The 18481-nt window shown below is 36.3% G+C and overlaps 1 protein-coding gene across 1 annotated transcript in view; it reads right to left on the reverse strand.

Moving 5' to 3' along the window:
- CCDC192 (coiled-coil domain containing 192) overlaps nt 1-18481 on the reverse strand; it is a 263844-nt gene that overhangs the window by 156153 nt on the left and 89210 nt on the right. The window contains exons 3-4 of the mRNA XM_072728647.1: nt 4073-4204; nt 3189-3245 (exon numbers count right to left, since the gene is read on the reverse strand). Coding sequence (XP_072584748.1) covers nt 3189-3245; nt 4073-4204 — 189 coding nt within the window. The remainder of the gene's footprint in view (nt 1-3188; nt 3246-4072; nt 4205-18481) is intronic.

Here is an 18481-nt window from a genome sequence, read left to right on the forward strand (position 1 = left end):
ATTCCCACCACCTTGGTCTTTCAATCCCTGTTCTCTTTTCTGCCACACCTGTATGTTTCATCCTTCCTTCGAGTTCTGCCCCCACTCTGCATCTTCACACATGAGTTTTACTCTCTCCTCTGCAAACAGGACTTGATGATATGAGAGCAAGAGGGCTACATTTTGATTTGGGTTGTGCAGGGACAGTGGAAACGTCTAAACTTGAATATGTTAATATTTGGGGCCAGTAGCAATAAGACATAAGATGATCAAAAAGGGTTAGGGATATGGCAGTATGATGGAATAGAAGACACAGAAGTGAGATAACTTTTAGAAACATACTCTCACAGCCTGACTACTCACTACATGTGGAATGGAGGCAGAAAAGTAGGATTTTAATACTGTTTGATAGTTTGGGTGTACATAATAAGTAACAGCAGTGTGATATTATTCACAATGGTGGGGATCCAAAAAGAGGGGCATACTTAAGAAGTAGGAGTAGAAGATGATAAATTTGACTTTGTATATGCCCTTTGTATATGTATTTGAGCCTATGGTGTCAGCAAGATATTCAAGCTATATTTAGCAAGCATAGTACTTTAACGATGCAATATGCTAGCAGTCTCCAAACCTCTGTGCATTCATCAAACACCCTTGGAAAACAACATACTATGATCCTTTCTTGGAGATAGATTATCCACTGATAAATCCTGTTGTAACTAAACCCATCTAACTTAACTTCATTTCCAATGCACCACCCATTTTTCCCCCAGAATTAACATCATTGGGAATGTTATTTTCAAGAAACCATATTTTAAGAAATTATCATTACGCCATTAAGGAGCTGTAATTAGGGGATGATTAAGATAGACTTTGATGGGGCGGAGGGAGTTTTTATTTGAATGGAAGTGAGAGTTGAAGGATTATGAACTGATGAATCACTCTGAGTGAAAAGAGAAGAAAGTTTGCAGAAAGAGCCTCTATAAACACCATTTGATGCCTGAAGTGGCATGTAGAGAATATAATTTGGAGAGGTAGCAAATTGTGGTAGCAAAAGCATGGAGCAGAGCTGATGTGTGACAAGAGATCTAATCTCTAATATTCAGTTTTCCTACTTGAAAAATGATGCCCACTTTTTGGATTGTTTTGAGATTTAAAATAGAAAATATATGAAGCACTTACCACACAGTAGATACAGAATCTATTCTCAAGAAACATTATTATTAATATTTTCATTTAAATCTTCTTGATGAGTTAAGTAAAGCTTTCATGATCACACTGCTATATTAAAACCTAAACTTTGAGCAGTTACATGGCAGAAATCTCTTGTTGATATCAATACACTAATACAAGAAAGCAATACCAGTTCAGACAAGCCTGGACCAGGAACAGTGTGGTACAGGAGTAGAATCTGCAGAAGCTAGGCAGTGGAAGAGACACCACAAGAATTTCCTGAAGGCATCTGTGACTATGTTTTATTTTGTTTTTTTCTATCAGCTTTTCATGAAGAGATGCTGGAAGCTAATATCAGAACCATAGTGAACAGTCCTTTAAAAAATTCTGAGCTAAACCCACCCTGGGCAAATGGCTATAGGTATCAATCTGGCATGAGGAGACATCCTCTGACAATAGTCATTATCTGGCACCCTCAGGACAGACTGGGGTGAGACTGGAGGGAGGCATCTGCAATAGAATACTAAGCTAATTAGATATACTGCTGTCTGAATATGTCACCATGTCACAAATGCAGGCCTTAATCATTTTCACTCTTGGTCAATTGAGCATATAAGGCCAAAAGAGATTCTGAAGTCAGAGCTAAAAGCTCTGCTAACTGCCACAGCAGATTAGCTTTTCCCTATCCCAGGAAAAAAAAATCAGTTACCATTATTTATCCAGATCAGTTTATTTCAAATATCAAAAGGATGATGACCAGAATTTATTCTGCAGTCTTTTCTGCAGCACTTCTGGACTGCAGCCCCTCAGATCTCAGATAAGATAATCTTTGTTGTTGTTCAGATTGGCTGTTTAACATGACTGGCCAATGTTATGTTTTGTTTTGTTTTTTGTTTTGTTTGTTTTTTTGTTTTGTTTTGTTTTGTTTTGTTTTGTTTTGTTTTGTTTTGTTTTGTTTTAGAGTGAGAGACATAGGCAGAGAGAGAAGCAGGCTCCATGCAGGAAGTCCCACATGGGACTTAATCTCGGGTCTCCAGGATCATGCCCTGGGCCAAAGACAGGTGCCAAACCGCTGAGCAACCCAGGCCTCCCTGGCCAATGTTCTTAATCAAGAAGTCATCCCCCAGCACCCAAGGTAGGGATAGAGGAAATCATTGAAAGGAAGGTGAGTGTGTGAGTCTTCTAGAAGGCATGTAAGGTGTCAGGATTGTTTAGATCCTTGAGAAGGGACAGAGCCAGGGTGACAACTGGCTTATATGTATGAACACATAAGGAAGGATCTTGTGTTCATTAGTTGTTCTCTGAGTGAAAATAGGCTAAAGTGTCAATCAATGAAATATACCCTGGAAGTTCATAGAGTCTCTTTCGGGAGTACTTACAGGATAAATGAGCAGTTCTGTATCTTTTATGGTCACCTGTCTAAAAATCACAAGACTAGGGCAGAATGAATATATATATATATATATATATATATATATATATATATATATATATATATATATTACAGTGCTACTTGAAATGTCCAAAATTGGCAGCATCAGCATCACCTAAATCTAGCATCATCCAGAAGTACAAATTCTCAGGTTGCACCCTAGCTTTTGCAGAAATCAAAATCTCCAGGCAATTTGTTTTTAAAAGTTTTCTGAGTAATTCTTGATACCCCGAAGTTTAAGTAGCACTGCCCTAGGCCTGTATTCGACATGCCAAACCTTTCCACTTCCACTCATTCACTAAATGAGCCTGGTTTTCTTGTCTTTCTACTCTTAGTTTCTTGTTCTCTTATCCTGTTGGTACCTGATTAAACTGTATGGCTATACATAACACATAGGTTTTATAATTTTTACCATCAGTATAAATCAGAATTCTACTGAGGGAAAGCAACTTTGTAGAAACAGTAAAAATACTGAGTAAAAAAGAGCCTTGTGATTTGGTTTACAGTACAAAGACAATAGTAACGACTTCTGAAAAATTACTGTTCATTCCCAGGAAAACTGTGATATAAATTAAGGAATTAAAAAAAGGAGAAAAACACTCACATGGGCTGTAAGTTGCTCCTGGGAAGTTTTCAATTCAGCTTGTAATTTCTCAATATGCTGAAAAGGGAAAAGTTTAGAAACAAAGAGTATAACTCGTCCTTTTACATATTCAAAGTATTCCAGATATAAATAGATACCAGTTCTCAAAACCTGTGAATGGCAGCACTATCTTGGCTAGATGCTTTTGAAATTGTCATTGAGAAATCCTTGCTACTACTCCTATTTTTCTTCCAATTTATTGAAGAGCCCAAGAACAAAGGACACAAATATGTTAAGATTTAGAAAATTAGTTGGAAGATAATGTTTGCTTGATGTACTGAAGGGAATGCTAACCTTCCTTGTATATACATATATAGGATCAAATGGTTTTATAACTGCCTTTAGAATATGTGGATATGTTTTTGTGTGAACATATATATACCAAAGGCAGATACAAACACTTTTGAGTTGAACGAGAAAAAAAAATTATATAAATGCCTAGAGATTCTGAGATTAATAACCTCTTGTAATTGATTAAAGCATATGACAAATTTTCTGCTCCCTTCTTTTACTACACAGAAATAAACTATTCCTTGATTGAGTTCAATCTTAAAAACAAAGAAACATCTGGATAGTTAATGCCACTTACTAATTAAGTAGAATATTTAGCTAATATGGTTCAAAAGGATACATATCAAACAAACTTTTAAAAAATCACAAAATGAATTTTTGTATGTGAATATTCATCAGGGAATTCAATTATATTTAGCAAACACAAATATCATTTGCCATCTTGAACTTAAATATGAACTCCCAACCCAGCCAGAAAGAACTGCAGTATTGTCAATTCATATAAATTTAGGTAGCCTTTTAAGATAAAGATTATTTTTTCTTCTACAACATACCTGGTCTTTTGCAAGAACTATTTTTTGGTATGGTTCCCCACTGTCTTCCTTCTGGTCCAGAGTCTGCAGTTTTCCCTCCAGCCAGGAAACTTGCTCAAGCAGTTTTGATTTTGTTTCTTCAGAGGCTGCAAGCTAAAGACATTTCTTGTAAGGGCATACAAATTTTAAAACTCCTTTTAAAAGTTTAATTAATAAATATATTGCCTACCACTGGTATCTATTAAACATGAAAATATCTTCTGGAATATCCCTCATAGCTGACAAAGATTAGTGTAGAGAGATAAGGAAATAAGGTTGATTTTATTTTTTTAATAAAGATCTTTCTGGGCAAGAGATGAAACTACATAGTTACAACAGGCAGAGCGATTTTTAGTGCAACAAGCTCAACACTCATCTTTCTTATGTTTTAAGATTGTACTTTATTTGTGCAGCTGAAATCTGAATTGCAGTTTATAAATTGTTCTTGAAACTTAACTTTTGGGGGACTACAGCTCTTTCCTATAGAGTAGAAATTCTGAGTCCTCTGAATGTTCACCATATAAGCAGCTAAAGGGAAATGCAGGAATTTCAAGTTAAAGTCTGATCCAAGGCACATCTGCCAAACCATGACCAGAAAATGTCTACAGATGACGGTCTTTGTTTTACTGTTTGTGGATTGCTCTTGAGCAAAGGGTAGTTTGATAATGCCTCGTTCCTTAACTCCCTTGGAGAGCCTCTGGACTAGCATTTCCTTTCATTCAGACAGTTTATTGTGCATTTTCTCTATAGCTCAGCAACAATTCTAAAAGAGTCTCTGGAAAGGGACACACACCTTGTATTCATTCCAGTTCCCAGTGTGTCCTTGGAGGCATGAATTATCTTTAAGTATCTCTTTCATTTTATTCCAAGTATTGTTGTGAAGCATACTGTCTCATCTTGAAAAGTACAGCAAGTTTTTAAGGACAATTTACCAAATGGGAAAGCATGAAGAGGTTGGTCTCCACGGAAATAAGTTGGGCACAGCATATATAGGCTGGCATCGATCCAAATCCACTCATCCTCACACTCATTCACTTAACAATTAGTTGTTTACTTGGCACTCTCCACAGCCATTGTGTTATGCACTGGAGATTACAAAAGCACAATGTGGAGGGCCAGAGGGGACAAATATGTCATGAACTGTTGGCTACAGCTTTCAGCTGTGACACAGGACACCTGTAGTGTTCCTCTTGGATGGTGATGCATTTAACTCTTGAGTACATAGTAGTTTAGAGATGTAGCCTGGGTTTTGTAGGCACTCTTCTAGTTTATTCCACAGTATAGTATAATGGCTAAAAACACAGATTCTTGAGTCAGACCCTATGGGTAAACATCTCATTTTCCTCCTTACTATCTCTGGGATCTAGACAAATTTCTCAGTCCCTCTGGGCTTGATTTTCCAATCTGTAAATAGGAGTGGAGATGTAAAAAATAGTACTTACCTCACAGGTTTGTTTTGAGGATTACATGAGTTTATGCAAGAAAAATACTTAGAATAATGCTTGAAACATATCCTGTATTTAGTACCTATTATTTTTATACTTTCTTCTACCTACCTCCTCTAGGTTACAGTAAGTATTGATAGGGGTTTTATTCAAACATTTATTATTTATCAAATTATACAACAAAGTATCTGAAGACATCACAGAGGTTTTGAGCCAGTTACCCTAAACTCAAATTGTATTTGGTTCACTTACTTCCTGTGACCTCTCTAGTGTTCAGGGAAAAGGCCTCTCTAGATCTGGTATTTTTTCCTTTCAAATACAGTTTTTCTCAGACTGGCCTATTTTGTTCCCATATCCTACCTGACCTGTCACTCAGTCAGTCACCATTTAGTTGTATTTCTTTGAAATCTACCTTCTATTGTTTTCAGGCTTTTATTCATCCTTTCAAAAGATATTCACTTATTCACTCATTTATTAAAGAAATATATCGAGTGCTTATCACATGTACAACTTTAGAGGTAACACATGAGAGTGGTATTGCTTATGTGCTCAAAAAACTCACACTTTACCCAGAAAGGCAGGCAATTTTAGAACTATTACATAATATGAAAGTATATAGGTGAATAACAATAATGACAATAATAATTCACTGGGTACTAATTACCTATCAAGCTCTCTGCAGAACCTTTTGTTTTCACTTTTATTTATCTCAATTCAGCTTCATACCCATTTTGCAGATGAGGGAATTCATTAATTTCACCAAAGTTGCGTAACTTGCCCAAGGAGATAGCAAGTGAGTGTTGGAATCCAAGCTTTCAGCAGTGGACATTGAGTCTTATTCCCTAAACCTAAATTTGACCCCAGCTCCTAAAGTGAGGCCTGAGAATCATGAAAATCCCATCCTCTTTGCTGCTGATTGGTTCAGGAATCAAGGTTTAGGGGTGACTAGGTGGCTCAGTAGGTTAAGAGTTAGCCTTCGGCTCAGGTCATGATCCCAGAGTCCTAGGATTGAGCCCAGGATTAGGCTCCCTGTTCAGCGGGGAGTCTGCTTCTCTCTCTACCCCTCACCTTGCTCGTGCTCTCTCTATCACTTTCTCTCTCTCTCTCTCTCAAATAAATTTAAAAAGAGAAAAGGAATCAAGTCTAACCAAATTAGAGTCTGACTTTTCTTTTGCCACAGTTATTCTATGAGAAGAAATTATCTAATTTGGACCTTTCACACACCACAGGAGGAATTTTGATGATTTGGAGCATTCTGTCTCACCTACCAGATATGAATGCTACTGTAGTGATCCTATAAACATCCAGGAAACCAGTATATGATGAAGCAACAGTCTGAATGGAAGAGTGGACAACATTATTGAAATGTACTATCAAATAATCTTGAAGCATGTCCTACCTTAGACTCACACAGAGTAAGCTAATAAGTTTCCTTGTTTAGAAATTGAATTTTCCATTACTTGTCTACCATAAGCATTCAACTGATACACTGTCTGATTCCAAAGTCCCATGCTCTTGACCACAAATAATTAAAGTCTATGGAACAACACCAGTCATTAACACTTATTTGGTAGCTATACCATACCATGCTTTCTGCTGGAAACTATCTATACTTACCTTAGTTCATTGCTCAAGACTCTATAAGGAGTTTTGTTTATATTTTTTGTTAATTATCACCATTGTAAAGAATGGGAAACTAGATGCTTTTACAGATGAATTGGCTTGCCCTTAACTAATAAGAAGACGTTGGATTTGAATTTACATTTGTCTGCCTCCAACTCTGCGTTCTATATTATATCCATACCCTAACTCTAAAGCTGCCTACAAAGATGAGGCCTGTGATTTTTTCCCCTGCTAACTGCATGATATTCAGCATTCTTTCTTAGCATGTTTAACTATTTACCTGAAATAAATTTATTTTCTTTTATTCTAAGATCTGAGAAGTCTGTCCTAACATCTTGCTTCTTTAAAAAAAAAAAAGATTTTATTTTATTCATAAGAAGCACAGAGAGAGGCAGAGACATAGAGGGAGATGTGGGACTCAATCCCAAGACCTCAGGATCATGCTCTGAGCCAAAGACAGATGCTCAACCACTGAACCACCAGGCATCCCTCTTGCTTCTTTTTTTTATAAACATCAATACCATCTTTTTCTTTTCTTTCTATAAGGACCTCTATCTGAACACCCCTTTGAATCAGATATATTTACCTCGAGCTTAGCTTTATTCTAAGAAACCTTGGCTTGGAGTCAAGAGATCTATGTTTTAGTCTCAAACCTACAACTCACTGCCACTTGGACCTTGGCCCCATAATAGGATTTTACATGCTACTTTGCTCTATTTTTATAGGATATTTCTCTAGCCATATGTGTTCAAATTAGATTGTAATTTCCCAGAAGGATGAGTGGAGGATTCTGTCAGAACTCACAAGACACAGTCAAATTGGCTGGGAACAATATTTGCTAAGATCATTCTATTTATTAAGTTTTAAACTTAATTCTCATATGTATATGTCATCACCTCACAATAGCAGGACAAAGGGATCTTATTTTTTCTTCCAAATATGGATAAATTGGGAGCAAGAACTAATAAATTTCTAGTTGTGTTCCATTTTATAATGAGGAAACTGTTTATCAGCATAAGACAATATTCTCTGAGCTCTCTTTGAAAATAAACCATCAGATAAGTCTGATAATCCAAAAGGATGGAAGAGAAAAGAGATGGGAGGAAAATTAAATAAAATAAAGTTACACATCAGAATTTTGTTTTGTTTTTAATTTAAGAACTGCCTGAAAGACTGTGCTCTATTGCTGAGTCACAAGATGTTAGTTGCTATTTTGAATTCACTCCATTATTTTGATGGAGGGTTTAGGACTTTTTAAAGTCTAATTTTCAATTCAGGAAGCTTTCAAGAATGCTGCCTAAATTCAAATTCAAATTCAAATTGTGAGATAGAAAAAAAGGCATCAAAATAATTAAGAGGAAATCCAAGGTAGCCATGCAAGATGTCATAACTGAATTTTAAAACTCTAAGGACCTTGGGCATTGCTTCTTTTTTCTTTCTTTTCTTTTTTTCATAATAACTACTTGGTTTTACAGAGTAATTGTTTTGGGGAGAATAAAAACAAGTTTAGTTCAATTAGTGTTAGTATCTTGCTTACAAAAAGAGAGTAGAAATATAGCTATTCTTTAAATGACCAATTTCCATGTGTCCTAATTAGCCACTTTTGCTGGAAGATAGATTCACATGATGTTGGAAGGCTAATGTTCTACTTCTGACTCTTTGACAAGCAAATACCTTTCTTTTCTGCCTGTGATTTTAACAATTTGGAGGGAAGAAATGACTTAAAAAGTATAAATGATATTTGTCTTAAGAATTACATAAAACAAAGAGGCAACTTCCATATTATACCTTTGAGGCTGTGTAAATCCACTTGAAAGATCAACTTTCAATATTTATCCCAATGTTTAATAAAAGATCATTATAAAAGTACTGTAATATAGTTAAAAGTTAAAGAAAGGTAAATTTTATCCATTGTACAGTTTATTGATGGAATCAGTAAAGGGCACTAATATATTTTATAATTGTATTCAAGATAGCAGCTAAAGCAAAACAACCAAGACTTCACAGAAGATGGCAGAGTAGGAAGTTCCAGGAATAGGTCCTTCCACTTATATAACTATTGAGCTGGCAAGAACTATCAGAAGCAACCATTTCAGAACTCTGGGGTCTAGTAGAATACCTGCAGTATCTACTGGAAAGTACTGGATGAAGAAAGAGACTGGCATTCAGGGAAATCTCTGTCAAGTCATCTGGCTAACTACAGAAATAATGGAACAGGAGACTTTGGTGACCATGCGTGACAAGAAATATAATCTTTGGAAAATTAAATAAATATACAGCTGCAGTCCTCAACAAGCAACAACAGCAATTCTTTTATTGCTGTTGGAAAGTTCAGAGAAGAATCTGATTTTCAGAGTTATCACACAACAGTATTCAAAATGTCTAGTTCTCAGCAAAAAATTACCAAGCTTACAAAGTAAAGTACAGTGCATTTACCAAACACACACACACACACACACACACACACACACACACACACATCTTGATTAAAACTGTACCTGAACAAACTCAGGCATTGTACTTCTGGACTTATTGGAAAAATACTTTAAATGGAGCTATGTTAAATATGCTCAGAGAGCTGAAAGAAACCATGGTGGGGGGAGTAAACGGAATCAGAAGAATGACTTATAAGCAGATAGAAGACAGGAATAAAGTAATAGAAATTATAAAAAGAAACCAAGTAGAAATTCTGAAATTGAAAAGCAAAATAGTTAAAAATGAAAAATTCACTAGAACAATTTAAAAGCAGGCAGATGAAAGAATCAGCAAACTTGAAGAATCAGCAATCTAGATAGAGTAGCTGGTTTTCCAGTCTGAGGAGCAGAAAGAAAAAAGAATAAAGAGAAATGAACATACCTAAGGAACCTATGAGACACTACAAGTCATACTAACATACACATTATAAAAGCAAATAACTGAAAAAGATACAAAAATACCAAAGTAATCAAAATGATATACTGGGAAAAATCAAACACAAAAGGCTGTAGCATTGGAAGAATTGAGGAACAAAACGATGTAAGATATATAGAAAACAAATAGCAAAATGGGAGAAGTACATATTTCATCCTCAGTACTTTAAAATCAATGGTTTAGGGGTTCCTGGGTGGCTCAGTTGGTGAGCTTCCTACTCTTGATTTTGGCTCATTTCATAATCTTGATTCCTGATCTTGAGCCCCAAGTCAGGCTCTGTGCTCAGCATGGAGTTTGCTTGCCCCTCTCTCCCTATACTCTTCCTCCCACTCTCTCTCTCTAAAATAAATACAGTCTTTTAAAAAAATAAATAAAAATAAGTGGTTTAGACTTACCAATTAAAAGACAGACTTGTCGAACGGATAAAAAATATGATCCAACTATAAGCTGCTTATAAGAGACTGACTTCAGACTTAAAGAAACAAATAGGTGGAAAGTGAAAAGATGAAATAAGATATTCCATGTAAATAATAACCAGAAGAGAGTTAGAGTGACAGACAAAATAGATGCTAAGTCAAAATTAGTACCAAATATGAGGAAGTGTATTACATATTGATAAAAGTGTCAATTCATCAAAATTATAAACATACATGTACCAAACAAAAGAACCCCTTCACACAAATATATGAAAAAATGACAAAATTTAAGGGCAAAATTAGTGGCAATAAAAGTAATAGAGTAGTTAGGGAACTCAATACCCTACTCTTAATAATGGATAGAACATCTAGACAGAAGATCAGTAAGGAAATGGACTTGAACAACACTTCAGACTAAGTAAACCTAACAGACATATAGGGTAGTTCAGCCAACATCAGCAGAATACTCCTTCTGCCCAATTGCACAAGGAACATTCTCCAGGATAGATCACATGTTAGACCATCTGTATCAAAATGATTAAAAAAAAAAAAAAACTACCTTCTCCAACAAGAATGGAATGAAGCTAGAAATCAATAACAAAAGGAAAACTGGAAACCTTGAAGATGAACAGAAATAAAACAACACATTCTTAAAAGAATAAATGACTCAGAGAAGAAATCACAAGAGAAATTAGAAAGTCCTTAGAGACAAATGAAAAGAACACAACATACCAAAACTTAGGGGATGCACCAAAAGCAGTACCAAAGGGAAATTTATAGTTGAAAACACCTCCATTTAGCGGTTTGGCGCCTGCCTTTGGCCCGGGGCGCGATCCTGGAGACCCGGGATCGAATCCCACGTCAGGCTCCTGGTGCATGGAGCCTGCTTCTCCCTCTGCCTGTGTCTCTGCCTCTCTCTATCTCTCTGTGACTATCATAAATAAATAAAAATTTAAAAAAATATTTAAAAAAAAAGAAATGTCAAATCAACAATTTAACTAAACACCTTGAAGAAAAAGAACAGTCTAAACCCAAAGCCAATAGAAAGAATAAAAGATAAAGACTAAGCAGAGATCAACAAAATAGAGAATTGAAAAACAATAGAATTGGTGAAGCCAAAAGTTGTTTCTTGAAAATAATCCACAAAGTTGACAAATCTTTAGCTTTACTGACTTTTTTTTTAAAAGAGAGAAAAGGCAAAAATAACTGAAAAGTAAAAGTGGAGACATTTCTATCAACCTTCTAGAAATTAAAAAGATTAAGAAAAAATGCTAGGAACAGTGGGATGCCACCAAATTAGATTATCCAGGTGAAATGGAAACATTCTTAGAAATACACAAATTATCAAAACTGAGTTAAGGAAGAGTAAGAACACTCAACTGATGTACAGGAGAGTGAATCAGTCTAACAAACATAAGGAAGAGCTTACTGAGAAAATGCAGTAATAAATATAGCTTATTGTGCAACCACAGTTTAACTGTAGACTTTTCACCCAGGGTGTATTTCTTTGCAATTTTTCAAGATATCATACATTTCACTTCCTTCACTGACGTGTGACTTTATAAATCTACTTTTGTAATTTTGGTTAATAACGGTAAGAATAAAACCATATGATGATTGTCCTTCTCTGATTGACTTATTTCACTCAGGATAATACGCTTCAGTTCCATCCACATCGAAGCCAACAGTGGGTATTTGTCTCTTCTAATGGCTGAGTAATCATCATATGGTTTCACTCATACAGGAAATATAAGAAATAGTGAAAGGAATTATAAGGGAAAGGAATGGAAATGAGTGGGAAAAATTAGAGAAGAAGACAAACCATGAGAGACTCCTAACTCTGGGAAACAAACAAAGGATTGCAGAAGGGGAGGTGGGTGGGAGAATGGGGTAACTGGGGGATGGGCAATGAAGAGGGCACTTGATGGGATGAGCACTGGGTGTTATACTATATGTTGGCAAATTGAATTTAAATTTTTAAAAATGTTAAATTAATAAATAGAAAAAAAATAACTGTAAGACTAAAATTGGAAATGTTTCCTGATTCCAGAAGAAAAAAGACAGATAAAGAAGGAAGTTCAAGAGCATTGCACTAGTCAATGCAATTCAAAACTACAATGAAATTCCACTTCACGGCCACCATGATGGCTACAATTTAAAAAAATGAAAAATAAAAAGTGTTGGTGAAAATATGGAGAAATAGGAACCTGTACATTGCTATTAGGAGTGCAAAATAGTGCAGCTGTTACGGGAAACAGTTTGGTGGTTCATCAAAAAGTTAAAATTACCATATGACTTAACAATTCCACTCCTCAGTATGCACCCAAAAGAAATGAAAGCATCTATCCACCCAGAAACTTGTATATAAATTCTCATAGCAACATTTTTCATAATAGCTTAAAAATGGAAGCCAAATGTCCCTCAACAGATGAATGAATAAAGGAATTGCATCGTATACATATAATGAATATTATTCAACCTTAAAAGGAATGAAGTACTGATATTTGCTATAACTTGGATGAACTACAAAAACATCAGGCTAAGTGAAAGAAGCCAGACACAAAAAGGCCACATATTGTATGGTTCTCTTCATACAAAATATCCAGAATAGTAAACCCAAATAGGCAAATTTGTGGTTGTCAGAGTAGTATGAAGAGGTTGTGAGGTGCTAAGTGTTCTGGGGTAAAGAAAAAGTGTTGAAACTTGAGAGAAATGGTAGTTGCATAACACTGTGAATCCATTCAGTGATGCTGAATTGCATCCTTCAAAATGGTTAATTGTATGTGATATGAATTTCATCTCTATAAAAGTACAATAACTTTCTAGTTAGCTCTCAGTGGTCATGAGAATTATTAGCATTACATCATTTCATGGACTGCTATTAGAAAAAATAACAAAATTGGATTGACTACTTTCATTTCATTTTATTTTTAAAAAGATTTTATTTTATTCATGAGAGACACAGACAGAGAGGCAGAGACATAGGCAGAGGGAGAAGTAGGCCCCTTGCCAGGAGCCTGATGTGGGATTTGATCTCAGGACCCCAGGATCATGCCCTGAGCCAAAGGCAGATGCTCAACCACTAAGCCACCCAGGTGCCCTGACTGCTTCCATTTTAAATTAATGAACACAAATCTCAGTGTTGAATCTCACTGTCCTGAAAGCAAATTATCATTATATTTTTCTCTTTGTAAACTGCCTTTCCTCTTTTCTCAGATAATATTTTCTCTATTCTTTTCTCAAACGTCATTTTTTTCTTTTTTTCTCTTCAGAATTCTAATCCCACCCTTCACCCCAAATGACCACCTCATCAATAATTTACTGAAAAAATAGAAGCTGCCAGATGGCTACTCCCTCACCTTCCCACTGGCCAGTGTTTGAACCTTACTGCAGCAGAGACTGCTAATTCATTTCCCAACAGTTGTTTACCTATTTATCCCTTGCTACCAGGCACCCAATTTGGATTAGCTAGCAGCCATGTGTTTAGGGGAGCTTGGCCTTGTCTAGTCCTTGGGAATGAATCACAATTAAACTAAGCCAGCCATGTTGGTCTCATTCCCAGGTATAAAGGATTATTTTAAGCATGGGCCTGCAATCCAGGAGAGGCCCCTGGAGCCCCAGGAAAAGGATTTAACTAGATTTTTTTTTAAAGACACACAGGAGGAAGTACATCTCTTTTTCTCAGTATCTTTTGACTGAATATAATTCTTAAAATTGCTGCAGATACCTTATAAATATCACACAGAGGTGGAAGAGCAAAGGATGGGTAATACCTGTGTTCTTGGTGACATTCTTGAGCCACTGAATTAACCAACCTTAGAACCGCTCCACCTTAAAACTTATTGTTCCATGCTGGCCTTATTACATTACTTTAATTGGATTCCTGTTACTTAGAGGTGAAGGCATTCTTTATTAGACAAATGGAGAAGATATTCTTCTATCAAAGCCCAGCCCTTCCAGTAGTCTTTGAAGCACCTCTCCTTGATCACAAAGCCTTCACCCCTATCATTTCTGCACACACCCTCCATCCATTGCTGCATTATCTATCTCCCCACTTCTGGTTGATCCTATTTCACATATAAACATGTTAATAGTAGTTCCCATGAACAAAAGAGAGCCATTGACAGCCCCAAATAATGACTTTTCTTAAAATAATTGCCTACCTACACTGTTGTCACTTTCTTAGAATATTCCCACTCTTTTTTTTTTTTAAAAGAAAAAAAATATTGGCTTATATAATTGGGGAGACAGAAATAGATTTTTGTTTTACTCACAGCTAGATCCGCAAACTCAGAAGTCATATTCTATCTCTTTTTACTTCTGTATCTTGGTGCTGCTTCTGTGTGTTGGCCTAATCATTTCCTGGTACAGACAAGCTTCTTCACACAGTGGGAAAAAATGTTACCTATAGCCTGCCAGGTTCATGACCTCAAAAGTAAGACAATTTGTCCTCTGGTAACAAATTGAAAAAGGACTCTATTTGGCCCATCTTAGTTCATATGAGTTTTCCGAGAGTAGTCTTTATGGTCAGGAAAATAATATATCATAAGTGACTAGAAAAAATTTTTTTACTAAAACCTAGGTCATGTGCCAAATGATCATTCCCTTGACTATGATTAACAACCACAGAATGATTATAAGATTGGAGCCAGGAAAAACATTTCTCCAGAAAAGGTAGACACAAAAACAGAGGCCAGTTAAAGTTCATCCTCTGGGTGCTAAACACAATAATACCACAGTCAATAAGTATATGCATTTCCCACAATACTCTGGCATAATATGATGCATCTATTCTACATGAATCCAAAAATGTACTCACCCCTCCCCCAAAAGGAGATAACCTAAAGTCATATCAAGTTCCTATACCTAGCTCTGCATTTAGATCTCCAAATTATGTGTATTCCACACTGAATCACATGCAGATGAGACTCATCATGGTACAGTGTCTAAGGATTAAATAAAAAATATACCCTCCCTAAAGCCAGGACAATCATAATATACTCCCCCTTTTTAAAAAAAAATGGAAAAGGGGAAACAACATACAGTTGTTACTAGCTATTGCAAATACCACACTGTACTGGCTAGTGATAGCAAAGTCGATCCTGACTGTGCAGTGAGTGAACATTTCTGATGTGTTTGAGGCTGCTTCGGACCTCTAGGAAACTTCTTTTCCCTTTTCTTCCATGGCCTCTGTAAAAAAAAAAGGCTAGAGGGTATTTTTTTGGTGGAGGGTGTGTACCAGGGTAAATTTCAGGTATGTCACTAATTCCTCTTTTTGTCAGAACCATTTTAGTTATGTTACAGAAACCCAGTGCAAACTTGGCTTAAAGAGAGAATTAACTTTTTTTAACTAAGAAGTAGAGGCACCCCTATGTCCTAGTCTTAAATTAGATTCTCAGAATTCTCTCACTTTACAGTCCTTGGTGTCCTCTCTCTCTCTCTCTTTCACACACACACACACACACACACACATTACAGGAAAAAAATTTCCCAGGAGCTGGGAAGAGGACTTCCCTGAATTATATTTCTCTCCTAATCTCTCTTCAATTGCCTTTTGCCCTCCACTAATCTACCAACGCTGAGCTTATCAAGGTTGCCTATGATCCTCATTTTACCAAACATAGTGAACAATTTTCTAGTCATCTCATTCAACCTCCCAGTAAAATAGACATCTGAATACTCCATGCCTCTTCAAACACTTTTTCATATGCTTCTCTGGATTTCTTCTGGATTCTAAGTTTCCTTAGCTATTTTTTCTTTTCCTTTCAATTTCTAAATATTGAAACCTAAGAGTTTGATCTTGGGCCCAAATTCTCTCCCTTGTCTATACTCATTCTCTAGCTGATCTCATTAGGTGCCATCATTTAAACATGTGGGTTGCTCACATTTTTGGGGGGTGACATATAACCACTTAGCTTCAGCTGATATATATGTATATCCAATAACCTACTTAATATTGTCACCTGAATGTATATGAGGCATTTGAAAATTAATGTACTCAAAATGAACTCTTCAACTTTTATGTGTTCCCCAGACTTCCTTCTCATAATAAATGGAATGACCTACAGTATGTATAAGCCACAAATATACTTAAAACTTCTCTTTCTCTCATCATCCACCCCGTCCATCACCAAGTACAATTATGAAAATCACCCCATTAATGTGAATTTTCATATTTATCTCTTCTCATTGTCTTTTCTCCTAGATCTTCTACACAACCCACACATATACACACAGCAAATAATACTGCAGGATAGGTTTCTAGTGTCATTCAGAAACAAACTGAGTAAAGCTGTACTTGACAAACCTTGTGAAGCTTATACTACAGAGAAAAGAGTGATTTCATTTATAAACAAAGGCTTTCCTTGTGTAAAATGCTCTGTAAGCTGACTTAGACTAGCACTAAAAACTATGAAATATTTTGGCAATAAATAACAGAGGCACTTTAAAAACTACCTTTTCTACATGTGGAATGGTCAAGAACCCCGATGTCTGAGGATACATTTAGTGCACAGAACTGGGTCTGTCTCATTTCAATTTTACAGCTAAAAACAAACAACACATTGCTCATCCTACCTCCATCCTAGACAAAACAGACTTTTACATTTATTACTATTTCTGCCTTTAAAAAGTTATTTTGAGTCATTTCTAGGTTCATGCACATCTTAAAATAGACCTCCAAAGGCCTATAATTTAGAAGCATAGTTAACCATGTATTAGTTTGCTAGGGTTGCTATAAAAGAGTACCATAAACTATGTGGCTTAAACATCATAAATGTATTATCTTACATTTCTGGAGACTGGAGGCCCCAGATCAAAAAGTTGGGAGGGTTAATTCCTTCTAAGTGGTGTGAAGAATGTCTCTTTTTAAAGATTTTATTTTTTTATTTGAGAGACAAAGAACAGAGAGTGGGAGAGAGCACAAGTAGGGGCAGGGGGCAAGGGGCAAGGGAGAGGGAGAAGCAGGCTCCTTGCTAAGCAGGGGGTCCAATATAGGGCTTGATCCCAGGACACTGGGATCATGACTGAGCCGAAGACAGCTGCCTAACCGACTGAGCCACCCAGGTGCCCCGTGAAGAATCTCTTCTATATCTCTCTTCTGGCTTCTCATGATTTTACTTGCAGTCTTTGGCATTCTTTGCTTGTAGATACATCACCCCTGGTCTCTGTCTTTGTCTTCATGTGACTTTCTTCCTGTGTATCTGTGTCTAAATTTTTACTTCTTTAAAGGACACCAGCCATATTGGATTAGGGGCCCATCTTACTCTACTATGTCCTCATCTTAACAAATTATATCCACAACAACCCTGTTTCCAAATAAACTCATGTTCTGAGGTACTGGGAGTTAGAACTTCAACATTTGGATTTGGAAGGGACACAATGCAACCCACAACACACCCAAGTTTTGCAGGGAAGGAGACTCTGGGTAGTAAAGGAAAATTTAAGCTCTAAGTGAAAACAGAGAGAAATATTTGCCAAAATATCAATCGATAATTGAAATGTAAAGTTCCAGGCATAGAGATTCCTAAGAGTTCTTTAATCTCCAAAAAAGCTCTCTGGGTTTAATGAATAGATAAGAATATCAGAAAGAAATGAGACATGGTGAAAAGTGAGGCAATTAATCATTGACTTGGATATAAAGGTCAAATGTTTGGATGTAAAAATGAAAAAGCAGTAATAGCAAGTTCAGAGAAATTAGAGCCAACAACTAGTGGCCTAGGTCTCCTGCCTAGGATACAATACACCCAGTCCTTCCAAGTTCCAGCGCATTCTCAGAGCACTTTCATGCAACGGGGCACAGACTCCCCCTGCTGGTCAGACTCAGAGTTGACTCTGCTCCCTGGCTTGGGGGAAATGCTTTCTGCCATTCTTTTTGAGTTTCTCTCCAGGGTTTCCCTTTCTCCTCAAATCTTCTCAACATCTAACTAAATACAGGTCAGCTGGATTCTCATACCTGCTCTATGTTCAATCTTCTGTGTAAAATCTGAGAAACCTCT

This window comes from Vulpes vulpes, chromosome 12 (genome assembly GCF_048418805.1).
Source record: "Vulpes vulpes isolate BD-2025 chromosome 12, VulVul3, whole genome shotgun sequence".
Lineage (NCBI taxonomy): Eukaryota > Metazoa > Chordata > Mammalia > Carnivora > Canidae > Vulpes > Vulpes vulpes.